Below are 26,779 nucleotides of genomic sequence, written 5' to 3'. Positions count from 1 at the left end.
TGTGTGTGTGTGTGTATGTATTTGCAGGAGGGAGGATTGTATCTTTGATGGTTGATTGAACATATTCCACTTGTGTGGACAGCTCGAGAATATTGCTCATATTACTTCAGCATCACTTCTTCTCCTCGCTCGCTTTCTTTCCATCCCTTATTTCTCTCGTGGACAGTCCCTAAGTGTGTGTGTGTGTGTGTGTGTGTGTGTGTGTTTCCCTCTCAGCTGGTGATTGGTGTGAATCAGTCTCTCTAAAAGGCTTGTAATTGATTCTTCTGTAATTGGTCAATGACAGGAGATGCTTTGGCAGAAATGGAGCATAAACACGCCTTAGACACAATTTGCAGGATCAATGGGAGGCAGCTTGCATGGTGAGAGAGAGAGCGCGAAGGGAGGGAAGGAGGGTGGGAGGAGGAGAGACGGAAGGAAATTGGAAAGTAGGGAGGGTCTCACCATCTCTCACTGCAGCACTGGGGTTTTTAAGTATCACCGTGTCCGATTGAAGGCACGGAGGCTGAGAAAGCTCAGTGGATCAAAGACTTTTCAAACGGCTTTCTCTCTTTCTCTTTTTCTCTTTTTTTTTCAACTGTCATACTGTGGTTTTGTCGAGTTGCGGACTCATTTGCGCCGCTGGAGAGTTTTGAAACAATGAAAGGAAAAATAAACCCCAACGAAACGCTAAAAGCACGCTGACAAACAAATATTTGCTTTGTGTGCTGTGATGCTTTTTGACATTTGGTCATGGTTGTACCATTTGTTGTGTGGTGGGGGTGTGTGTGTGGCAAGGGCTCGTCATGGTCCTCACTGGATGATGGCTATCTAAGTGGGAAATGTCTCCAAGTTGATGCTCCAGGTACAGACTTCACTGATGCATTGCCATCTTGAAGACAAAAATAACATTTTTTTACAGTATGATAAAAGCCACTAGCATATACAGCGATATGAGGCACTAATATAATTTGGTGCACATAGCAACCATATTTCATTTCCTTTAATTTGCTGATAGCTGTTTACTGTGATACCAGGTGCTAACAGGTCAGATTTAAGTGGAAACTACTGTAGAAAATGCTCAAAAATGCAACTGTGAAAGATTACATGCAGCTTATACAGCATGTTGTGTGTGTGTGTCTCTGCAGGGATACGAAGTGCGGAAGATAACGGCCATTGACCAGGATCTCGGCCGACCGAGAGGCATCGGCTACACCATCATCTCAGGTCTGAGTCACATAATCAATCTGACATCCTCAGCACAGAGGGGCGGAATCGATCACTTCTTATCATAATCCCACAGCAATAATAGACAAGTCCCATCAAGCACAACAGTCAATAACGGCAGAGCGCCGCGCCTCAGGAACGGAGAATAGGCTTGCCCGTGAGCGGTTATTAATCACTGTTTGGTGCAGATGTGTGAAAGTCAGCCGTCATTTAGTGTTATCATTCACAAGTTGGCTCGTGCCATCAAAACAGGATTATGGTTTGTCAGAGAGACAAATTTGACTTTCGGCAGTAGAGGGTGATCTCATGATTTCCCGCCTTTGCCTGCTCGCTGCGATTGTTTAATTAGATATGTCACACGAAGAGTTTTGGTGAAATGCGCTGAGATTACTAATGACCGCCATATTGGGCCTCCTCCTAAAATCCCCAACTTGTGTTGCTTTACCTGAGAGTTTTACTTTTAAGAAGACGAGAGGGAGCTACAGTTTGCACGGTGCTGATAAGGCTATAGCAGAGATCCTGCTTTAATACTCCTGAACTTAGTTTTCTTACCTCTGCCAAGGATGTGATGTTTGTGCCTGCCAGTTACTTTGTCTGTCTTTCTGCCAGGAGGATATCTCAAAAACTCACGAACAGATTCCCATGAAACTTGGTGGACAGATTTTCCTTGGGGCAAGGAGTTCTGAGTTAGATTTTGGTAATGGTCCATACCTAGGATTGTCACTATTAGACAGGTATCTTGTTATTTAGCCTTATCTCTGTAATTGACATGAAAACACAGAAATGATTCCAAATCCTCTTGGTAAGTTTACAAGATGAAAAAATCCACTTAACATAAACTTATAAATGAGAGAAATTATGTTTTGGGGACTAACAACCTGTCCATGCTGTTCATTCACATTCACGCCATATTTTACTCTCGACTTCAGGGTAATGCTACTTGCTGAACGTTTAGCGTACCTGCTCAATGACACTTTGGTGTTACCAGGAGAGCATTCCTCATTACCCCTCAGATTGTCCCACCTTCCAGTGCTCTCCACTGTGCTGGCCATGGTCACTGCCTATAAACTGAGATATGGACTAACCATGTAAAAGGACACACTGAGTCTTCATGCACTCCGGTGATGTGATTATACCTAGATAAAGTCAATGCTCCAATTATGCAGCTGTCATGTTCACACTTTCAAACAAGGTTGTGTTACTCACTGTGAGTTTTTAATGGAGTAAGCATAACTGGGTTAACACCTCCCAGCAGTCTGATGTCTACATTACTCCTGCTGCAGTGTCACACATCCTTCATGTCATGATCTTGACTATTTAATAGTTAATGTAAGCTGCAATGATTGGGAAGTTATGCAATTCAAATTCTTACATGAAGCTGGATATTTGCAGTAACTGAGTTACTTGCGTGCATACCGTTGATATGAGCGTGGCACAAAAAGAAGTTCTCGTTCTTATTTTGTCCAGATGTGTTCTGTTTGTTCTTATCAAACAACGAGCAGGAAATGGTTGCTGTTCTGTAAGAGTACTGTAAGATGCAGCCCTCCTTCTTTCATACTCCTCCTTATAAACTCCATATTCCTATTAAGGAAAAATAGAATTTTTTTGACTCTGCTGTCCACACACTGCTGTAATACCACTTTAATACCCCCCAATCAACGTTTCGATCCTGAAGGACGAACAATCCCTCCGAGATCCCTCAGGTGTGAAACATTGATCTGTGTGGTGAAAGTAAACACCAGTTGGGAGGATTACAGCCATGTGTGGACCGCATCCTTTAAACTCTGCATGCCCCCTGTTGAGCGCAGAATGGTCGGGATGGAAGGACATTGGTGCCTCCACGATTGCCAGCTGGCTGATAAGGGCTGGCCCTGCTTGATAAGCCTGCCGCACCATGGGAATTTTGGATGATGGAGATATTCATTGTTCTGCCATCTGCTGAGTCACTGCCTGACCTCACAGCAGAGCGAAGGAATTTGACCCCGAGCGCGTGTGTGCACGCATGTAAACATGTGCGCATGTGCGCAGTCATGTATTATTTGCGAGGGCTTAAATGCATGCGCGCACCGTCCGGCCCTCTTCTCCACGGAGCTCTCCATAAACACTCTGCTCCCATTCAGTGCACACACCTACTCAGTCTTACTTACCGTCTGCTGCCACATGTTGTATTGTTGTGTGTGTTGTGTTTGTTGCAGAGTTGAAGGGCTGAGTTAAGCTCTAGAGGAGAAGAGCATTAAAAAGACATTAATTAGGTGGTGCGATGTATTCCCAGTCGTTGCAAAATCAAGAGTTATAGCACCGCACTAAGCCCTTATGGAGATGGAGCCTGTAGGCTTGATAAAATCATTATAAGTTTGATAGATAATGGAAGTTGAAGGGTGATGCAGTGCCAGGAGATAAAGGTGGGAGGGTAAGGTTGTCAGATGATGCATTTTCTAAGCATGAGTGTGGTTTTGTGTGAGTGTGTGCGCACGCTTGTACATGTGTACTTGCGCATATGTCTCCGTCTATCCAGACTCCTGTGCCCTGCTGCTGTAGCCAGATTAGCGCGAGGGCGTGCTTGTTTGCAGACTTAAGTGCGACTCTGCACAACACCTCCCTCGCTTTCCCGCTCCTCGCCCCGAGTGTCCTCGGAGAGTGCGGCTCACTCCTGCGGGACTCGTCTCATTAGTTCAGTAATTAAGATAAACGAGGTTTTAATTGCAGCTGTGATTTATGCTAATGATTGTGGGACTGAAGATGAGGATTTCCTCTCCCTCCTCCAATCAGAGGGCGAATCTGGGATTTGATATGTATAAGAGATAGCATCACAGTGGCGCTCCGTCGCCGATGCTGCGGTTGTTATTGTTTGTGATGATGGTGGAGATTCAGGGGGGCGGTTCTGATGGTAAATCCCTTGTCCACAGGGTGTGATGTATCCCTCATTGGACCTTTGACCTGCTGGTCTCATTATATTTGAAAAGCTCTAACCCAAGCCCACTACCTCTCAGCTGACATTTCTTTTGGCTTTTTGCTTTTAAGATTGTATTTTCTGACCCAGACTGCCCCAACAATAACAAATACTCCCACCACTGACAATGAAAATAAGGATTCTATTACATGTCCTTAGTGGTTCTTGCCCTTAATAAAGTTAAACAAACAGGCATTGGAGGTGATTTGGATTTAATGACCTAGTACTCATCATAGTAGATGCTGCTATAATTGCTCCTTACATTTCCTCCTTTCTTATGTGAGACAATGACGTGCAAATGTGCATGTAACACTAATGATGTAGATCCCTGCTAGCCTCAATTGTGATTTACAGTATAATTACGAAGACCAGCTTAAAAGCAGCATTAACCATTTGATGTGCGTTTGCAAAACCATTAAAACAAACAAGAAAAAATAGTTTCATCAGTCCTAATCCACCGGTAATCATGTTAGTACGCCTTCGATTGCTGAGAGGCATGCTGGACTGAAATTAAATCATGGATCTGAGAGATTTCTGTGATGAATGAATTTGTAATTTCTGCAAGGCTTTTTATTTGAGAAAGCTGTGCAGAGTCACAGACAAATCATTATTGATCGGACAAAAGTTATGGAGGTTCTCTGGCAATAATCACTACTGCTAGCTCTCTCCTGGTACTACTAATGTTCGGCCAAATATTTGATTCGTGATAAAATCCAAACGCACTTCTCCTGATGTGAACCTCTCACCTAAAATGACTCCACATTTTCTTTGTGACAAAAATGGGATCTGAGTCAGTCTAATATGGCTGCTGGCAATATTAAATCAAGTGATGCTTTTTATGCTTGATCCATGTGATTTAAATGTGCTTTTTATTCCCATTAAAAAAAAAAAAAAAAATGAATTCACTCTAGGCTCATGCTGGTAATTGGACCATTAGGAAATGCAGAGAGGATAGCATAAAAATCCACCAGGTGTTCAGGTATCTGTTTTGAGGAGCAGTCATGTGCTCAGGGGATCAAATGTCAGTCTTGTTTCACTGGTTGCTATGACTCCAGTCACTGTCAGTAATATAAAATGACCTTTTCCCGTAACAGTCACACCTGCGTGCTCTCCATTTTGACCCCTGTTGTTACATGTTTTTGCACAATACACAGAGCCTGAAATAAATTCACTAGCTCACCTGAGGGTACAAAAAAGCTGTAAATAACAATGAAATACAAGGATAATTAAAGTGTTTTCTTTGTCATTGTCAAGTTATCAAAGGGTTTATGTTTCCGAGACTATGTTGCACAGTCTATCAACACTTTACGCAGACTGACTGTTGTGACTGGCACAAAGGTTAGAGCAGGTGTGCAGCTGTTTTTAAGGTAAAGATAATAAAAATTGTGTATGGACCCTTGGTGGGTTTCCTGACAAAACCAATTTCACCAATGAGCTCTTCCTATGAGCTTTTATTCACACGTACGACATATTACACCTCAGCTCCAGTGACAAATAATCCCAAAATGTCAGCCATTATCCACTCAGACCCACCCCGGGGACGAACAAAGCAGGAGCACAGACAGCCTTGGTCAGTCTCACTGACATCAACGACCTGAGGGACCGACGCTCCGAAGCCTAGATGGACTCACTCTGGCTCAACGTCCACACAATGCACGCTCATGCGTACATGGATGGACCACCATCACACACACTCAGACACAGACAGAGGAACAGAGCAAGAGGGAAAAAAGAGTTCAAAACAGAGCATGATTCTCAAAAAATATGAAAATACTCCATATTTTGCCCAATGGGTGTAACCTTTACCTCTCTAAAACGAGCCTGACTGTCTGTGATTCCTCTTACGGAGCGTTAGAGGCCAACAGGTCCTGTCCGAGAGTGTTGCTGTCCGTTAGGATAATAGTTAAGCCTTCATGTAAAGCTTGTGTAGCCTCTCCACTGTGCTGTAATGATAGTGTAAGAACAAGCAGAATAAAAACCAGCCTAGCGTCTCACAGAATGAAAGGACATCCCCCAAGCCTTTCATATCAGCCTGTTGTTTATCTGTGTGTGCTTGTTTCTATCTCTTTTGTCACACGCAAGCACAACTAATCCCATCTTAAGCCCTTTTTCCATCTCTACCCTTTTCCCTCCTTTTGGACGCTTCTTCCTCCCTCATTGCATCGTCTCCGTGTTGGGAAACTGCAGCAAAGAAACTGTCACCATGCCAGCCAACTCCGAGCTCCCACATTCTCTTGCCTGACCGCATTGGATTTTAATTTGCAGCAACCCGAGCAGAATAATTGTCTAAATTGATAAAAGATGATAACTCAATTTTTCTATTTGCTAAAAAATCTTACACTATTTTGAAGTTTGTCAGAGGCTGTGGAGTGAGAGCACATATTGCACCGCCACAGACGCAGTGCAGCCACAGGCATCCACTGACTTCCCCAGCCTCTGTCTGGTGCCTGGTGCAGCATGTGAACACCTGTCTGCCCTGCCACAGGTGTGAGACAGACGACCCCGTCCAGTGCAGTGGGTCTGAGGGAGACGACTGACCTTGTCTTCTAGCCTCTTTCTGGCATACGGGTCAGACAGGTATGGACACACCATTTCCCGCCTGGACAGGCTGATAAGTCGTAAAGGTGATTATTTCCCCTCGTCTGCCTTTCCGCACGTATCTCTATCCTTCAGTGCCGCTACACCCCGATGCTCTGATTCCATACTACCTAACTCATATCAGCAGGCATGCTGAATTATGGACAAGGCTAATACCTGTTATTCTATGAGGAGCTCTTATTGTGACTGCTGCGTCGCTGGGATTTCTCCGGGTTTTCAATTAGACGCTCTGAGGCTCTCCACAGCCTGTTGCTATGTAATCTCCTAGAGAAGGCAGATAGTCTGCGGGAAACTGATCACAGCACAATCCAAAGCGTAGTCGACTCTAGTGGTGCAGCTGTGTTCAGAATCAAGTCCAGACCTCGCTGGGCTATGATAGACTGTAAGTCTCATGCAGTGAGTTCACTTCATTAATTTAATTTAATCCAAACTCATGTCCCACAGTTGCATGCATTTAATGGTTCATACTGCAAATTCAGATTAAATGTTTTAGAATGACACAAAATCAGATGTTGATAAGATTACATTATGGTTCATTCACCTATGATCTCATACATTTGTTGTTGTACTCACCAAAATACATTTTTTACATTGCTAACATGTATTTTAGCCTTATCTATCGCTGTTAGAGGTTCGCCTTTATTTTCATTTATCGAAGGGATAAAGGGGATGCTGTTGGCTTTGAGAAATGTTATCCTAAGCTATCTGATTCTGAACAAGCACATTTCCAGATGTCAAACCCAATTTCCTCTGCTGCTGTCTTCCAGCCAGCTGTTGTTTTGTACAGAGTGTGCAGAAACAGATTTTGTATCGTCTAGCAAACTGCAAAAAAATCAGATAGGAGGATAAATCGCAAGTACTGTAGTCTGCTCTCAGAGACACAGACAAAAATTCTCACACGTATTCTGTCTCTCTCTCTCTCTCTCTCTCACACACACACACACGCACACACACACACACACACACACACACACACACAAAGTGAGAGATAAGACTACACTGCCAGCACAATGCTCTGTTGGAAGGAGAAGATGTGACACCTTGAGCTGACAGATCAAAGCCAGCAATCAATAGCTCTGAGTTTGATTATTTTCCATGAGACCTGAGGACCGTGGATCAATACTTCTGGCTGTGACCAGGTTGAGAATCAGTTTTTCAGCTTTTACTGTGGCACCTGGAACAGATGTCAACGGAATAAGCCCTCAGGAATCTGTAGTACAGTTCGTTCTGAGTAAGTGCTGTAATGAGTAGGCCATTACTCAGAGCGAGGAGTTACATGCTAAGATGCATGTTAGTGGCCGGCCCATCACTGGCGAGATCCAGTGGTTTGGCGTTCTATTAAACACATTTGCCAAGCAGGTGCGGGATCATGTCGTAGTCGCAGAACAGGCAACTCCTGCTGGTTCACTGGGTAGAGCGTTTAAAGGGAGAGTTGGAACTGGGGGGGGATACCGTGAACCTCCCACACACTCTTCCACAGCAAACATACCCACTTTGTGTGAGCTGGAGCCACAGATGAACAGCATTGAGTCAGGCATTACCCATCCCACAGGAATGCAAATGGAATCCAAACCATTACAAAACATTTTCAGTTCATTTCTCCTCCATTTTTACAATAAAGTTATTGCCATTATAACACCATCCCGCTTTTAAGGTTAGCGCATTTAAACTAACGATAATAATGAAAAATAATCCGGGGCGTCATGTTGCACTGTTCCTCGCGGGTATTTGAAAAAACAGACACCAATTTGTCGCAAGGTGGAGGCAGCCTTGAAAGTGACACTCCTCCGTTCCAAGCTCAAGAGAAATGTCGGGGGCCCGATCAACGGGAGCTCCTCTAGATGCTGCTAGTCAAAGCTGAGGCATCAGGGCCTCCTTAGTGACAGTGGAAGCACATCTATCCAGCTATGTCAACCACACAGTAGTGTGATACCTGGGCAAAAAAAAGGAGTTGCTTTCATCTGCCATGTATTGTCTCAGAATATTTGTCCTTGGACCTATTTTGAAGCAAAACTTTTGATGAAACTAGTTCATTGGGTATTCATGAAATGCAGCATGTCTGCCAATGGCAAGACACCCACAGGGCCATTATCACTCCGCATCACACACACAAAAACACATACATATGCACTGGTAACTGTCACACACTGAGGGGTGTGTGTGACAGATGCGCACACGAGCGCATGCACGAGCCAGCCGGCGTATGTGAGAAGCTGCTGGTTTCGATTTAAAACGGAGTGTAGTTTGAAGACAATAACTAAAACCTCATCATCAACATGATTTGCCTGTAGGCGTAATCCTTAAAAGTGACACTAATTTGTGTACATTTAGCAAAGTACACAAAATCTTAGCCCCAAGACACTGAGGACTGGCTGCGTGCCATATCACATTACTAGAATGTTCCAGCGCCCCCATGGTGTTGTCACAAACTAGAGAAAACAGTTGTCACTGGCTTAGTCATGGCGATTACACTTGGAGAACTCCTGCTTTGGCTGTCCTCAAAAGCTCATTGCTCGGAGAAAGACATTGTCATCCGCCTGTCACGCGTCCGATTGAACTCATCAGATCAAATGCCTTATGTCTTCTGTTCTCCTGGGCGACCCCCACCTAATAACTGCACATGTATGTTTTCCACTTTCGCGACTCAACGCACTCCGTCTCTCCCGTTTCTGGCCTCCCTGCTATCCCCCCTCTGTCTCTGCACGCGCCCTTCTGCTCTTTGTAAGTGGAGGAGAGAGTTGCAGTGAGGAAGCTGCTCTCAGTAAATGAGCCTTCACTTCATTGTTCGGGACGCAAGAATTCAAATGTGTTCGTCAATAGATAATATGAAACCCGCACCCATGTTTCTCTTTATGCTTTGGCAATGCTGAGATTATTCAAAGTGGCAAATAATTTGGATTACTTTTATCTTGTAATTGTAGAACTAGCTATTGAAGGTATTGCGCGCATCCTAAACCTGCAGCACAAGGAAATAATGGCTGCTTGTGGGAGTTTGTGTGTGCGTGCATGTTTGTGGGCATTTATTTAGGCGTGCGTGTGTGAGTGCATTTGAGTGTGTACTCCACACTAGACAAAATCGTGGCATGGTTTCTCATTTTCCAGTCCAGTACTGTCAGTAATATGAGAGCATGGCTAATCCCCCGGAGTCTCACATCATAGAATCAAACTCTGCCAGTTACTGCCACATGCACTCTCTCGCTCACACTCACACACACACACTCTCACACCCTATCTACATAAGAATTCTGAACCGAAATACCTACGCATTAACACACACATGAAACTCATAAACACCACGACTAAATCTGAATATGAAATAGGAAGCGTGCATTTATTTGTGCTGAATCTGAGCGTGTGCGTATCTGCGTGCAGCCATTTTCACCCCTTGGGGGTCTAATCATAGTGTCCTGGCAGATCACTGGAGAACACTTTCTATCAGCAATTAGAATATGATTATATTTTCCTCTCAGTGGGACCCGTGAGTGACTCTGTGTAATTTCAGTCTGTCTCTCTGGTCAAGCTCGACACACAGCGGAGCTGAGCTGGAAGGCCGTTGTGTGGAACCTGAGGCAGTGAGTCGGAGCCTCTTTACCGGATGCATAGAGATTTGAACCAGCGCTCTGCTGTTACTGTGCACGTGTACATTACAGCACACTGCTCGTGTGCTTTTGCAGGTGTGTGTGTGTTTGTGTGTAAACGCCACAAACATTGGTTGGCCAGGTGAGTGCCCAGTCGTCCGGGTAAGGAGCGGCTGTCGGAGTAGATTGGCATGCTAGTCAGGCCACTGAAGCTGACAAACCAATTTAGAGGCATGATGGCCACAATGAGCGGGTCTGAGACCCTGATGCACGTTACCCGCCTCCACCACCAATCCTTATCAGCATCATGCCTCCCCCTCCCATCCAGACGAAAAAGAAATGTTGCAGTTAATGTTGTGTCAGCTTCTTCTCATTGGTGGCACAAATTGACAAGTTTTCAAGTTCAGCCTCACAATGATAATCCTAATAAGCATTAGAATTATTACATTGGGTCATTTCTTTTGCAAGGGAGCACTCAGTCTTATTAATCCTCTGCATCTTCCTGTTTCTGGGTCTGTGAGACTGTCCTCCACAAAAAAAAACAGATGGCCAGAAATAACATGTGTTCATGTGCAAGTGACAAAGCCCTCCCACAGGAATAGAGCCAAGAAGTAAAAAAAAACAAACATCAGACTTCTAACTGTTCTCTTCATGTTTCCTTCCAACGGTCGCTGGAACAATGGTTTCTTTTAACTATGACTAACCTTAACCAGGTGTTATTATTGTCAACATGCTGGCAAAGGCCCCATAAGGGCAACAAATTAATTTTAACCCAAACTTTTCCCAACCAAATCTTTTTATTGCCTAAATCATACACCAAACCTTAGCCATAGGTGTATAATCAGAAAATGAAATTGAATAGAAATTGAAACTGCAACTTGTAATGATTTTGGAAGGCAAAGACATGCAGTGTCCTCTTGAGCAATTGTTCTGAAGAGCTCTTAAGTGTATAGTGTAGTTTTAATGTAAACGCTTCTGTGTATTTTAAGTGGTTTTATCCCGTTGAGAACTTAAGTAATGCAGGAATCCAAATGCATTCCTATTTACACTTTTCTCCAGTCCCACAATTAAACAGATTATGTGCGATGGCTGTAATCATCAGTAATGTTTGTCCCTTCTACTTCCCTTGCCTTTCTCCACCTTTTGGCCTCAATCCAGGCTAATTACCCGAGGGCTCTGCTCTCTCTGCTGGCCACCCTCTTCTCCTCTACGCCCCCTCTGTGCGCTTTGTTCTGTAGCTTCCCTCCTCTCCATTCCAGGCAAGGTACAGGGCAATAATAGAGCAGCGAGCGAGGAGTGGGGAACACAGACGTGGGTTAATCTGTTGACCTTAGCCGTTGTGCACTGTAGACTTACCATCTGACCATGTTTCTCAGGAGTCTAGACCTCAGCTATTACTACAAACTATGTGAAAGCGAGTGATTCTTAATCCCTCGAAGTGCAGCTCAAGGTTCAAAGTGTGTGAAAATACACATGTGTATTCAGGAAGTGTTCTTCACACTTCACACACAGCATTGACACATGTAGTTATAGATGATTGCGTACAGTGGAGCCAAAAGGTGATCATCTTCTCTCCCACTTCTGTAAAGATTGCCATTACATACTCTATAGAATTCTACTATTTTCTTCCAGAATTGGTGGGATTATGAGAGTATGTATGTTTTTCAGGTGGACAACAATGAACTGTACTTGTAATGATGAAGCATCTGTGGTCAAATTAAAAAAAAAAAAAAAAATCCGCCAAAGCCATAAAAGGGACTTGAAGAGAACAGCACTGTGTCAAATATTGACTAATAAATTGTACTGCGGTGTCAGTGCTGCTTTAATGAATTTCAAGTCTTTGGTTCCATTGCTTGTAGTGTGGGTAACAGCGTATCAAACTGTGATGTGTGTGCGGTGTCTGTTTTTATGTTGTATTAATTTTCTGACATTCTACTCCCTCTATATTCAGGAGTCACTGCTTTCAACCAACCTCATATATGTTGACACATTTTTGCACTTATTCGTAGACAGTAATTGATTTCACTGAGCATGTTTGCTCTTTTTCATCCAGAGATCATCATGTTAGAAATACAGTATGTGGCGGCGCAGGATGAGTGGCTGGTAAGAGCCGACCGTATAAACGAGACATAAGCGAATTAGCTCCAGGTGGACATGACTGAGCCTCTGGTAGCATTCACATGTATGAACTGTCACTATCTGAAGATTGCACAGGGGTTTGCTCGGGTCTCATACAACACACGCAGCAGGCGCAAAGAATCACAATCATGTTGCGGGCGGTAGGTTGGGAGAAACTGAGCAACACAGGGGGAGAGAGAGAGAACATGAATGGTAGAGAGGCGAGGGTGATTTTGTGTATTTTCGTTTGTTGTCTCCATCTGCTGGGTATAATTAGCAGGCAAGAGCCACAACCGCAAGATGCCTGAGACAGAGCAAGACTGAGAGTGTCAAAGAAGAGTGGAGGAGAGGTGAGAAAGCTAATGAGAAGGATGGTAATTTGAAAAGGAAAAGAGGGAATAAGAAAATATGAGCGGAGGACTCAAGTGGGTCTTATATTTTAACCTGTGTAATTGAAGTGAATGGAGAACACCAGGCACACTTAAAGTTCTTAATGAGAACAGTGCAGCGTGATTTGAAATGCCCCCTTTGAAGGAGTGCGTCGACTATAACTAAGTCAATGCAATTCATCAGCCTGTGTGAAGTGATGTAGTTTAGGAGGAATTTACAGCGTGCTAGTCAATCAGTCTCGTACGCAATCTTTATATCTTGCGCTGGAAATAAGTGTCTCATGTTTCAGAATCTTTTGGGGGTGGGCTTGTTTTCTCAGCAGAAGCACAGCTTATTTAAGGTAACATAACGAGCATTCAGTATTTTCAGCAGGGAAAGTGAAAAGGAGTGAGAATGAAGTCCTCCCATTCTGTTGATCACGCTTCAAAAAGACATGCTGTGGACTTGACAGTGATAGCGCAGATGCTGCAAAGCACGCTTGGACAGTTCAGCATGCTGTTGTGCAAATGTGTCTCCTTTCATTCAAGTGGGTCAAACATCTAGAATCTATTGTATTTCACATTTTAAAGAAAATCCTGTTGAAAGGCAGAATTACAACATGTGGTTAATGTATATGATGAAACACCTCTTTGAAGAGACTCTGTGGAGGTTTCGCTCATATTTTTAAAGCCAGTTTTTAAAATATTTAGCATCTTAAATTGTTGACGTCAGTCTCCTTTCTCAGCACATTGGTACGTTTCTTTGTGCTATACCACCACTAATTACATCAGCAGAATAGTGTGAACTCACCTGCAGAAATCACATTGCACGTGTGCTCACACACGAGGAGGCACATGACAAACAAAACGAGGGTCCGTTATAAAAACACCAGCGCTACATGAATTCCGACACTGCACAGGGTACCTTTAAGTCATGAGCTGATCTGTATGTAGTCGTTTTGCCATCCTCTCATCAAAATGCATCGGTATAACATGACATGAAGTGCACGTGAACTATAACTGATTTGCGATGCAACTTGAAGTTGAACTTTCAGTGAATGTGAATTGGCAATAACTCCGGCATACATCCGCGATAGAAGAAGAGGGGAGGCTGACGAAGAAATAGAAGCAGTGCGAGGAGGGCAGACAGTGAGGGATGAAACAAAGGGATGCAGGAGAGGCAGGCTGTGGACAGGTTGGAGGTGGTGGGTCAGCCTAAGGCAGGAAGAGAGACTAAAGCCGCATCCATATTGCATGAAACAGAGACACACACGGTCATTCACCGCCTTCCCTTCCAGAGGCTCCTCGCTGCATCCCAGGGGTTATGTTGAATTATCCACAACGCCAGTTGCGTTTGTCCCCCTGACTTTCTTATCTCTGTCTGCCTCTGCCTCTTTCTCACCATCCATCCATCCAGGGAACACCAACAGCGTTTTCGCCCTGGACTACATCAGCGGGTCCCTGACAGTGAATGGCCAGCTGGACAGAGAAAACCCACTCTACTCAGCAGGATTCACTCTGACTGTCAAGGTGAGCTGCTGAATGGGAGGCGGCTGGGGGGTGGAGGGGCTGTCGCGGCTTAGAGGAGGAATCGAAAATGTGCTTCACTGGTGGGGTCAAGAGAGAGCTTTGATATGATAGTGTATGAAATCAATGCAGTGTCTGGCTCTGATGTAGCCTTAATAGACCTGCTAAATACAGTACTTCATCCAGGCTTGGACGGCACATGAAGTAAGTACACACCGCTGTAATTAGGAGAGAATTCAAGGTCAATACTACACTTAACACTGACTGAGCACTACAGTATCCTACAGTACCATATGTGTTTACAGATGCTACGTCAATACGTCTCTGCGCAGATGTGACCCCGACAAATTCAAATACCTTCATTGGGCTTGTCAGCGCCGACACTGTGTTTGTGATTCAATGATAATGTCCTCCCTTCAGAGGCTTGTTCAGTGAACTGCCGGTAGCCACAGAGGACGGGAGGAGCAGAGGAGGACAAGATAAAGGAACAGGATTTAGAGTCCTCGCTGCTGAGGGCTCCTTTGTTCCTCCCTCTCTTTCTTTTTCCTTCTGTTTGAAGCAGGTGCAGTCTCTGACTCCCTCAGTCCCCCCACTGAGCCTGAAGTCTATCTCGCTTGGCTTTTAGAATGTTAGTCCTGCCCTTTCACCCCGCTCCCTCCCCACCCACGGCCTCCCCACCTCGTCCACTCCAATACTTTCTATTTGTCGTAATTTCTTCTCTTCCAGTATCGCACACCAAGTGGCGCCCACGGGGTGTGAGAGAGTGCATGAAATGGATTTCCTAGTGCTACTGAAAGTGGAAGGACTCAGACCTAGTTTTTTTTCCATGTAACTGCACTGTTACATTGTGGATTTCGATGGCTTGTCAAGTCAAATCAGTTGCACCTATATGCCACAATAAATGGCCTTTAAGAGCACCTAATGGCCTCACTAGTCACTCACGCATTTGCTCATGTAGCTGCAATTATTGCTAATGAAAAACAAGTTGTCTGACATTTTTATATGAGAGACACATTGAGATACAACTGTCTGGGATTTACACAAAAAAGATTCTGGCTTACATATTCCAGTCTATCTGTTTAATTGAAATCAATAATTACATAGAAGAAAAGCAGAATAAGCGAAAGTGCTGAAAATGAAAAAAACGTCGCCCAAAAATGTATTTATAAGATATGGATTTTTTCCCTCTACATTTTCTCTCCCACTCTCTGCTTGTGCTTTCTTAGGTGGTGCTACTATTGATTGCGGTGTGCCATAGTAATACAACTAATTTCTCAACTTCAAACAGCTTAGATAGTGCTGAGTGTGTGGAGGTGGAGGTCAAATGATTCATCGGCATTGGGACGAGAGAGGCTAAACTACCTTGATTACCCAGAGACCAGCATGTTGTTCCTGCCTCTTCTGCTATTGCGTTTGACAGTCCTCCATCAATAAAAGACCACGGCCGCCCATTCCTATCTTTCTCACCTATTTTTTTCATTTCAGAGACCTCACATCTTCGATGCTGACAGCCAGAAACAGAAAGAGTGTGTGATTGTGTCTTCTCAATGGGACTCCTTTCTCCTAAACCTCATTGTGTGTATGTGTGTATGTATGTGTGCATGTGCACGTGCTGGCCCTCTCTTGGCCTCACTTTGAGCCTATTTCTATGATTGCCTCGAGTCCGTCCGTACACCTTTTGATCCAATAAATGAACAGCTATAAATACCTGACTGAGATTGCGTGCTGACCGCCACCATCCAAAATGACATTTTCGGTGCAATCAAATGCATCTCATGGCTTGCTCTCTCTCTCTCTCTCTCTCACACACACACACTCTCTCCCTCTCTCACCACTTCCCTCTGTTGCTCTCTACAAGGCCACAGAGTTGAAAGATGATCGCAGTCCATCAGACGCAACAGTGATGACCACCTTTACCATCCTGCTAATTGACAAAAATGACAACGCCCCGAAGTTCAACAGCTCTGAGTATCGGGTCCGCATCACTGAACTGGCCCAGGTGGGCTTTGCCCTTCCCCTCTTCATCCAGGCCGAAGACAAAGACGAGGTGGGTGGATCACATCCCGATGGCTGGCCCGATGGCAGTGAGACCATGCTGCCTCAGTCATTACTAGAATATCAGTATCGGGCCAATTCAGGTGTATTTTAGTGGATCATAATCAGATCAAATGACGCTGAACAAAATCAGATCTTTTTTTACTCGGTGGTGCTGTCCATGTCAGTCTGCTGGTGCTCCTCTCCTTTACGACAGCCGGCCTCTACAGTGCAGTATTTGTGCATATGAGCAACAAAATAAGTGTGTGAATGTGAACAATTGTTCTGGGTATTCTGCAACACTAAAAAATCTGTTATCTCTGCTCTCAGATTCTCATTCGCAAACAGCAGCGAGCAGTTTCTGATTTTTAGCCAGCAGTGACCGTCGCTTTCACCGGTTAAAATGACAAACGTCATGTCAGTTGTGACTGATTAACACTATTTCCACAACTAACTTGACGACGGGCCAGAGTTAAACTGGCCTGGTTAAAGTGTTCTCTGCACATGGTGCCTGTACTTGATCATTTGTGTTGGAAGAACCTCCACAGCGAAGCACAACTTCACATCCCAACAGTGGACTGTTTCTGTAGTTCCAACAACTCCAGCAGAGTGAGACATCTTCTCTCCAGCTGATCGCTTCATGTCAATCCACCAATAAATCCCCCACTCATTTTATATCAATGATTTTATCGTAGAAGCCGGGACCTTCAGTACGTACATCAAGTAGCTCATGAAATACAAGGTGAGTCAGATTTAGTAGGCTGGAGATGTTATTTCAGTGTGTCAGATAAATATTTAATCAGCATTCTAGTAAATACAAGTATGGGATCAGACTTCATATCAGCAGATCCCCAATATAAAAGGACTTGGATCATGGTGGGACCAAGAAAACACAATCAGGACATTCCTAACTCTTTCTACAAATTAAATTATTATTACTCTTATAGAGCAATCTGCCATTTGTAGGGACTAAAGAGGTACTTTAGAGACTAACAACTGATCCAAGGCATAAAAAAAGATTCATTAGTAAAAGCAGTCCCATTAGCAAGACTTTTTCAACTCTTGATTTGATCGGATAAGACGACACTACAAAGACAGCAAGGACATGCAAGTGCTTTGTATTTTGTTTGTTTTTTTTTTTTCATTTCTAGGTTCACACCGATCTTGTACATAAATGAAGCAAAAAGGCACTCAGCCACTCCACGAAACCACATGCTTGGCAGCTGTGTGTGTGTGTGTGTGTGTGTGCGTGTGTGTGTGTGTGCGTGTGTGTGCACGCGCATGTGCTTGTGTGAAGGCACTGTCAGCTGCAGTGTATAACAGCACACTTAAGTGTGCTTTAGTGTGTCCGCCACTTCCCATTAGCTGCATCTATCAAGTGACACGCAGTCAGACACCAACACACACACACACACGCAGGGCTCAAACACTTTTTCACGTTACACTCGCTCTGCCACTCTCTCACTTTCTCGCTCCCTTTCTCACATGAGCAAATGCTCTTTCACACCAGCACATTGGACTCGACTACAATTTAATTTGCTCTGGAAGAGATGGGATAGAGCATCAAATTATACCTAACGAGGAAAATCAATCACCTAGGGTGCAGATAAGCCGAAAGCTAGTCAACTCTGATTGATTCAGGCACAGCAGCCGCCAGGGTGGAATTTGACAGATAACTGCAAGTCAAGTGGATAGAGAAAAAGGTAGAGGAAAGAGAGACAGACATGCACACGAGGAGAGGAGGGGAGAGGAAACGAGAGGAGAGGAGGAGAAATGGTTGAACAAAAAGTAGCCTGCAATGGAGCAAAACCAGAAGTCTGAATAATTGGTGGGGCAGGAAGAAACGGCGAGAACAGCAGCCAGGAGAGTAAGGAAGCATTTGAAGGAGAGATATCAGGAGTACTTAGCAGCAAGTCTGTTTATTCATTCCAAGGATGGTGTGTTGCAATGGCAAGGCAGAGAGGGGAGTTCCGTGAGTGTGCTGCTGCTCGCAGGTGGGGTGAGGACCCAGACACCTGGCATGTGATAAGAGATCCGTCTGTGGGTTACCACCCAGCGTTTTGCTGCAGCCGAAAAGAGCCGCTTGACATTCCAGGTTCTCTCACCTCAGACTGCCAACTGCAAACGGGGGAATCGCTATGGTAATTCTGAGGTGGTTTTAACCACATTCACCGAAGCTGTCGCATTAGGAACACTCCCTCAGAAGCAGTCCATCAGCAGCCACGGCGCACTGCTTATTTGTTGTCACGTAACGAAACAAAATGCATCAGCGATGCGCAAAGAGGCTCGAACAGAACTATAAAATGCAGCTGTGCTCTCAAGTCGTGTGCAGGAGACACAGAAATTGCGCTGCACTCTTCCAGCCTTGCATTGTGACCCTGCCGCCACAGCGCCACATATACATCCATTCTGAGGAGGAAAATCTATGAGGCAGTTTTTTTGTCTCGCCGTTTTGTGTTGCTGTTTTGATCCTTTAAACCTGCATGTCACCGCCGATACGCACACTCATTCACACTCCGCTACACCGGTGCTGTAATCTCACTTTTTCCAAGTGTGAGGGATTATAGGCAGACGTTCCATTTCTTTAGACTATGACACAAGTGGTAGTTACCTCTCTCTTCCTCTCTCTGCCTGTCGCTGCCTTCATATCCTCTTCTGCTCGGTTAGCGTCTATAAAACTTTTGCTGCTGGAACTTGTCACTAAACTTTGTGGCAGTCGCGTCTGACAGGGTGCTTTTATTGGGGGCTTCTAAAGGCAGAAGCAAATGGACGGGCAATTACGTTTATGGGCAGTTTGAGGTGACATCCCTGCATATTGGATGGTCTTTTAAATAGGAGTCATCAGCCACAATGGTCCTCCCAGAGATGAAAACAAAAACAAGGGGGCTATTTCAACCGCCAGCATAATGCCAATCGACCACCGCACTCGTCTTCCTCTGTCTGCCACAATTGGCTGCCCTGCAGCTTTATATATCAAGACAGGAGGGATCTAGAGATGTTTTCTCAGCTCAAGACCTCTCAGGGCTGTGATGTCATTTTGACCCTGACTTGGTTTATATTTACCCAGGATTCCTGTGCACTTTGGGATTTATCTGAGATTGAGAAGTAAGAGAAAGATGAAGTTTATAGGTTAGTCAGAATTTCATATAACCACCAATCACAGAAGACAAACGTCGCCGCGCAGACCCACCCAGCAATGCAACACATGGGTATTTCTAAATCAGACTCCATGACAGACCAATCAAACCTAGACATGTGTATCTGTGTTGAGGTAGATAGTCATGGTTGTCGTGAGAGATCATCATCTAACATCTCAGTGTACACCGTGATGATTAAAGCACATGGTTTCAACCTTAAGCTCCGTGGGCAGTGTATATAGTGAATTTATATTTACGTAATGTGAGATAGTACAGCGCAGGTTTTATGTAGCAGAGATAAAGAAGAATTCAGGTGAGGAGACAGGATGAACGGTTAGCTATGGACTATCATTTGAGTCTTCTATCTGTTTTGAGGTCTAATCTTGTCGTGTCCATTTATTATTTAAGATGATTTCATGCAGTGGGCTCTCTGTGATTGTTTCTATAGAAGTGTTCAACACTGTTCATCGTGTATGGAAGTCATGATCTATACCATCAGCTGCTGTGTGTGCACAGAGCTCAGAAAGTTTAAGTCCCGCGCAAAAGCTCTGACGTCTGAGATGAAGATCTTAATGACAGACATTTCATTTCAGTGTTTCTTTATCCGAATCGAGAATGTGAGGATGGAAGGTGTCGTGTGCTGTGCAGAGCGACAGAACAGAGTGCCAGGTTACTGTATATAAAGCTGTTGAAGGATAGGGGAAGATGCAGAGACAGAAATGAAGCATGTTGCACAGAACTGATAAGAGTGATCATAGCCGGCTTCCCTGCTGATGCTGCTTCATGATGCTGCCTCATGATCAGCTTCATGATGGAGAACATTTGTTATCAACTGCATCTTGTTTAAGAAACTCACACAAATAAAAGATTGTAGTCATTCAGGTATTCACTTACTACAATAAGTTTGCCTGTTAGCAACTCCTTAGTGTATCCCTACCATTTAACAATATAATGACACAAACGTTTGAATGTTAAGATTACTAATATCATCACCAGGCTGACAAAACTCACCCTTCTATTATCCTTCCTGTGGCAGGGGGTGAACAGCATGTTCCAGGTGTTTCTGACAGGAAACAACTCGGAGTACTTCACCATCTCCCCCACGGCGGTACAGGGGCGTGCCGACATCCGAATGAGGGTGGCCATGCCGCTGGACTATGAGCACATTCGCAGCTACAGCTTCTCAGTGAGTTTGAGACTCATTATGAGCATCCTTACAGTGTGCATATGAACGTTTTGCAAGAGGAGCAGCTCCCCTCCCGGAAAGTACGGCTCTCTAGGTCATATTTCCAAAGAAGCTGGATCCTTACATAGAAGCTCAACATGCTGAAGGAATTTCCAATGATTGCAAATGTCCAGCAGATTGGTTTTGTAAAGAGATACAAAGTGAAGTAAGAGAAGGCAATCTCCTTTTGATGACCAAACATTGAATAGTGGGAGACAAAGCAGCTACGCTGTCCTTCTGTGAGAATGCCCTTCAATGAACTCTGGACCAGGACCGATTCTTAGGCAACAAGACTGCATGTAGCTTCATTATGTTTCTTCCGACTTGCTTTTATTTGTTTGGACACAAGGCTCAGCTGGACTGGGGCTATATCACTTTCTCAAGACTGCAGACTTGTTTGAACAGTGAAATTGGTATTTCGTCACCTCAATTTACCCCTGAGCCGTTTACAGAACCAGGGGGTGCCCTGCTCTGTGTACAATCCAGGATCTCCCAATCTGAAACAAGTCAGTTCTTTGCCTGGCAACTTTGCCAGAATAGCAAATTCTGCTGAGAATTTTTTGGATGCCACCGAAAAATGTGATATACCCATGAAAGCAATGTTAAACCTGCACAGTTTGTTCCCTAGCCACCATATCCAAGGCTGTCTTTAACTCTTTCGTGTAAACGTACTCCTCGTTGTCTCTCCTCAGCTTTATGCCAATGAGTCCATGTCCGACCACGTGGGCTTCGCTCGTGTCTTTATTGAGCTAATCAACGAGAACGATAACCGGCCCATCTTCAGCCGACCGCTGTACAACATCAGCCTTCCTGAAAACACACCGCCTGGCACCTCACTGTTACGCATCCTGGTGAGTATCGCAGCAAACCGCAGCTGAGAATGTGATGGATGACTCACAGAGTGACATATTCCTGAGGAGGAATTCAGCTTGAATCCAAATAGATTACAATAAAAGCTGACTTTTACAAGTAACTTTTATTGGGGCTGTTTTGTTGGGAATGAAATCTCAACTTGTTTGCGTACCCCATGTGACCCAGTTCTCTCTTGAGACTTCACCATATGATTTGTTATTTATGGTGACTCACGCTGGGCTGCCTCAGACAAAAGCATAAACATGAATAAAAAACTTGCCTGTAATCACCTGTAATGACTCAATTCAAGCTAAATTACTTAGATTTTCCTTTTAGGGAAGTCCTGCAGTGTAATTGCTTGCTTTGTATGTAAGTGTAGAGAATCATCTTGGCAGGATTCAAGTGATTGCCTTCAAATGGCTGCTTATAGCTCAGACATAGTTTTGTATTCTACCCTCAAACTAATTTCCTTCTTGCAAAAAAGGCAAATTATAGCATTACAGAAATATTTTGATTACTGGATCACTATTATCAGACGATCTTAGAGTGTCTTATTTTTCATATGAGATTAATATCACAGTTGTCGATAATGATGTCAGGACCACCTCCATTAAAACTAATCCAATTAGAACATGGTTTAAGAATTATTTTCAAAAATGATGCTGTGCTATTCATTTCCTCCAGGCCTTTGCTTAGTTTCTCACAGCTGAAGTGTCCTTGGGGCTGCTCCCCCTCATCTTCTTCTGCCACACTTCACTCATAGCCGTTGACCTAACCAGCAGCCATTACTTTTTTAAACCCTTGTTTAACCAGGAGAATAAAAATCTGTTTCTTAACAGCGTCCAGACCAAGACAGGCAGCAGAAGAATTACAGACATAAAACAAATAGAACAATTTAGTGTTTATGTTACGTTATGTTAGTGTTTATCAGGGTGTTGAGCAATGAGAAACGTTAATTCTGAAGGACTATGAGTCAAGCACAGCAGCTGTGGTCTCTGGTTGTGTCTGTCCTCGGCTGTCGCTGTGTCTCTGGACTCGGCTCAGGCGCACACTGAGACTGGAAAAGCGATAGAGGCAGCCAGGACAAGCGTTACCTGATTTCAGCGGCGAATGGCCTTGCAGACCAGCAAGCACCAACCCTGGCAGGTTATAGTCCAGACCTGGATCCTTGTCCAGGTCCAGCCTGTTGGAGAATGAGGCGAAGTGCTTGTGACCAGACCAGAGCTCGACCCAAACGTTTCCCATTACGGCTCCGAAGGAGGAGCAACACACGTAGCGTGGTTCCCATGTCCCCAACGTAGCCGTTGCAGCTTTCGTTATATAAAAGTGGGCGTGGTTGCACCCACACTGGGCTGGGAAAACAGTAGACAAAACCCGAGCATACGAAGAATGATGATGAGTAATTTGTAATAAATCTCAGGTACATGGTACACAGTATCCGGCTTGTGTTTGCATTGCGGAGATGCATGCATGTACATATGCATGTACATACTCTGTGTACCAGATCCCCACAAAATCTCCGACCAGCTCTCCAAAGCTCTGCATTATTATTCATTACCAGTCATTCCTGTGACAGAACGCCCACAATCCACTAGATACAAGTGCAAAAAGCACAGTTTGAAAATCAATAGTGTTTATAGACTGGGTGCTCATGAAATGGAGATTGCAGGGGCAGTCTAATACCCGATAAGTCTGGTTGATGTTGGCCTCGTGCTGGAGCGTGCGGCCCGCCGTGGAATCCTGATTGCCGGCTGTAGAGAGTGAATGAGCTGTAAATAGAATAAGATGTGACGGCTCTCGGTGAGGACTGCACTGGCATGGATGGCAGCCCCCGTATATATATATATACACTGTTAGATGAGGTTTTCGATATTCTGACCTGCCCTCACACACACAAATACACCCAGAAGCACACACACACACACACACACACACACACACACACACTAGTGGCACTCAAGCCGTCTGAGATGCCACTGGAGACAAAACACGCATACAGATTAAACAGATGTTTCCAACACTCAGCTGGCTTCGCTCTGAGGCTGAGAAACAGAAATACACACACACACACACACACACACACACACACAAATCCCAATACCCATACAAAGTCATTGGCCATTGTAGGCCTTTTCCCATTTGTTATTCCATACGATTACTATTTACTATGTGTGCTTGGGTGTGTGCTCAGTAATGTGTTTGCAGGGACTTGTTTACATATGTGGGTGTCATAATTTAGTTCATTAGTAATTTAGACAAAATGTTGTAACGGCTGTAATCCAATTAAAATAGCGGAGACTGTTTATTTATATGCTGCAGTCTGATCAAACAAGCCCCTCTCGTTGTTTGTGTGAATAATGAGGTATTTATTTTGGAATGGACATTGCATCTGTGTATTGCATAGAATAACTTCTAAAGTGAAGCACAGACAGAAGTTACATCCATCAGACTGCTGGTTTCTGCCTCCTATTATTCAGGCAGAGGAGAGATTGGAAGCGGAGAAATGATGAAGGGGGTGATGTCCCTCAATGTTATAGCTGATATTTCTTGGACTATATTTAAAAGCATAGAGTACCTACAGAAATGTAAAACAAGCCCTGATTACTTCCACCCTTTTGCTGGAACACTTTTCAACCCACTCCATGAGTCAGTACCAGGTAAAATAATTGTAATAATAACTTGATCCGTCCATCACCACCACCATCAGAAAGGCGTTTTGAATTGAAATGTTAATTGTGACAAAATGAATGTGTGAGGCCCCTAACAACGAGTTCTGTTATTACAGAACACTACATGTGTGCTTCACTCTGACACACTTTATTCTGAACTTTATATTACAGCTCTCTGCACCTGCGCTTTTAAGTGTCATTTGATTTGCTCACCATGCGGACGCCTTTTCATTTTCCTCATTCCTTGTGTACCTGTCTCACTCATTCTCTTGAATCACACTGCGCTTGTATAAGTGCTGCGAACAGCTCAAGGCATTACAATACAACCAGATTGTTAGGCTGAGACAAGCCTCTCGGTGCTCTCTGTCAGATGGCTGTGAGGTGCAACAGATGGTGGTCAAATTATGCTTTAGCACCATAAGGGAGAACTTTTATTCTTATTCCTGTGTTTAACTCTTCATCTCTCAAGGTGGCTTGGCCATATTTCCCAAATGTCTGACTAGGACAGACATTATGGTTATTTGCTTTGTTGCCTGGAGTTAGATTAGGGGACTGATACTTCTTTCATCATTCGCATGTCTCTGCATTAAGATACAGCCAGGAGCCAAATAGCTAATCTTAGCATAAAGACTGCAAGCAGGGACACACAACCTTACAGTTCTGACAAGATGCTTGGAAGTCACTGCACCTGGGCAAGAAATGGCTAAAGCATGTGACTCGTGACTCGCAGTTTGGTTTTGTGTTGATGAGAGAACTTTAAAGGTTCTTTTACTGTGGGAGAATTAGCCAAACTGCTCCTCCGTCTTTATGCTACGATAATCACCTGCTGGTCCTAGATTCCCTCTGAGCTGTAGGAAACGTGTAGTCGAGGCAGTTTTTCTGTCAATCCTAGATGATTGTGATATAATCTGCAGACACGCTGCTGCTTCCACTCTTAACCTCCTAGACTGGTGATCCCTAGTACATTCAAAATTACATTCTATAAAGTTGAAATAAACACTTATATCTTTTCATCCATAAATCCCTTATTGGACATTCACCACCCTATAACTGAACCACATGACCCCGCCAAACGCACCCGACTAATTCTCTTATGCATCAAGTCCCACAGGTTTATTATGAACCTGGAAAATCTGCCCTTAGCTTTTGTGCATCAAACACACTGAATTATCTACAACATATCCTCAAGATCAACTCGACAAGCCGAGACAGTGATCTTAAACCGCTTCACCTCAGTGTGCAATTATTTTCAGGCAGTATTGTGTTTTTATGCATTTTCATGCCTCCCATCCTCGTGAAACTTGATATCTCAGGAATGTGTTCAGAGGATTTCTCCAAATTTGGCAAAAACGTCCACTCGAACTAAAGGGTGAACTGGTCAGATGTTAGTGGTCAGAGGGAATTGTGACCTGACAAAACACATTTTGGGCAAAAACTCAAGAATTCACACACTGATTTATGACAAACTTTCACACAAATGTCTCACTTTATATCTGAACCTTTTTAACAGGTAGGCCACACAGAACAGCTCTTGTCATTCGTGATTTCATGACTGATGACATTGATGAGAGAATATCATCATGGGCAGTCAGTCAACAGTACCGAAAACAGGGGTTTGCACTGGCAACATCTGCAGATTAGCTTTAGAGAATTTCCCCTTTCACTTGGTCAAGAAAGGCCTATTTTTTTGTACATCGCTGTACTGGAGAACTTCTTCACATCGCAGCTTTATTTGAGAGCGTTTTCAGCAATGAAAACTCATCTACTATGCACCCATTTATCAAGTAACTGAAGTGCATACAGATAGCAAATTACCCTCGTAAGGCAGTCTGGACCTCCATGTTTTTAGTACCAACAATAGCAGAAAGAATCATCAAAGTAAGTTTTATCCCCTGCTGTTACAGTAACTCTCAGACTGACGAGTTTGTCCCACAATGAAGCCGTTATTTTCAAGAGCTGGCACATTGCAGTTGCGCAGTATATCAGTAACGTGGTGGATGTGGTTTGTATGTAGAGAGGGTGGAGTTTGGATGATGTTTGGATAATACTTTATACCTATGCTAATTGAAATTATGCATGTTGGTTCCCAGTTGTTTTTAAAAAACGCCAAACTAGCAGTCTGATAATGTAATTGAAATGCTTTGTTTGGGTTAATATTCATGGCTTATCCGATCAAAGCTTATGTACAATGTTAGTCAATGCATTACTCAGTGCCCGCTCCCACTTCCCTGTGGACACTTGTGCTTAACATCGGACCACACACATATATATATACACACACACACACACACAGAGGCAGTGGCTGTTTAATATTTATGGTCTGCAGCATTACTTATCATTATAAATATTTATTGTGATTTACTCTTTTGTCTGGGTCCTTTTCTCTCTCACTCTCTCTTCCTGTCTCTTCCTTACCCTGGAGACTTTAGACACCAGCAGATGCTCGTATCAGTGGAATCACTCTGATTTTCTCTCCTTGGCTTTCAGAGAATTTGCCTTCTTTCATTTTGTATTTAT

At 44.0% G+C, this 26,779-nt stretch overlaps 1 protein-coding gene across 2 annotated transcripts in view; it reads left to right on the top strand.

Annotated features, from left to right (window-relative positions):
- The window catches only part of cdh23 (cadherin-related 23), a 141,826-nt gene that overhangs the window by 53,818 nt on the left and 61,229 nt on the right, over window positions 1-26,779 (top strand). For both annotated transcript variants that reach the window (XM_041947075.1, XM_041947076.1), the window contains exons 8-12: window positions 1,128-1,206; window positions 14,236-14,348; window positions 16,204-16,392; window positions 20,553-20,702; window positions 21,434-21,592. In XM_041947075.1, coding sequence (XP_041803009.1) covers window positions 1,128-1,206; window positions 14,236-14,348; window positions 16,204-16,392; window positions 20,553-20,702; window positions 21,434-21,592 — 690 coding nt within the window. The remainder of the gene's footprint in view (window positions 1-1,127; window positions 1,207-14,235; window positions 14,349-16,203; window positions 16,393-20,552; window positions 20,703-21,433; window positions 21,593-26,779) is intronic.

This window comes from Chelmon rostratus, chromosome 11 (assembly GCF_017976325.1).
Source record: "Chelmon rostratus isolate fCheRos1 chromosome 11, fCheRos1.pri, whole genome shotgun sequence".
Lineage (NCBI taxonomy): Eukaryota > Metazoa > Chordata > Actinopteri > Chaetodontiformes > Chaetodontidae > Chelmon > Chelmon rostratus.
The sequence above is the reverse complement of the archived record's forward strand: the minus strand, read 5'-3'. Positions and strand labels throughout refer to the sequence as shown.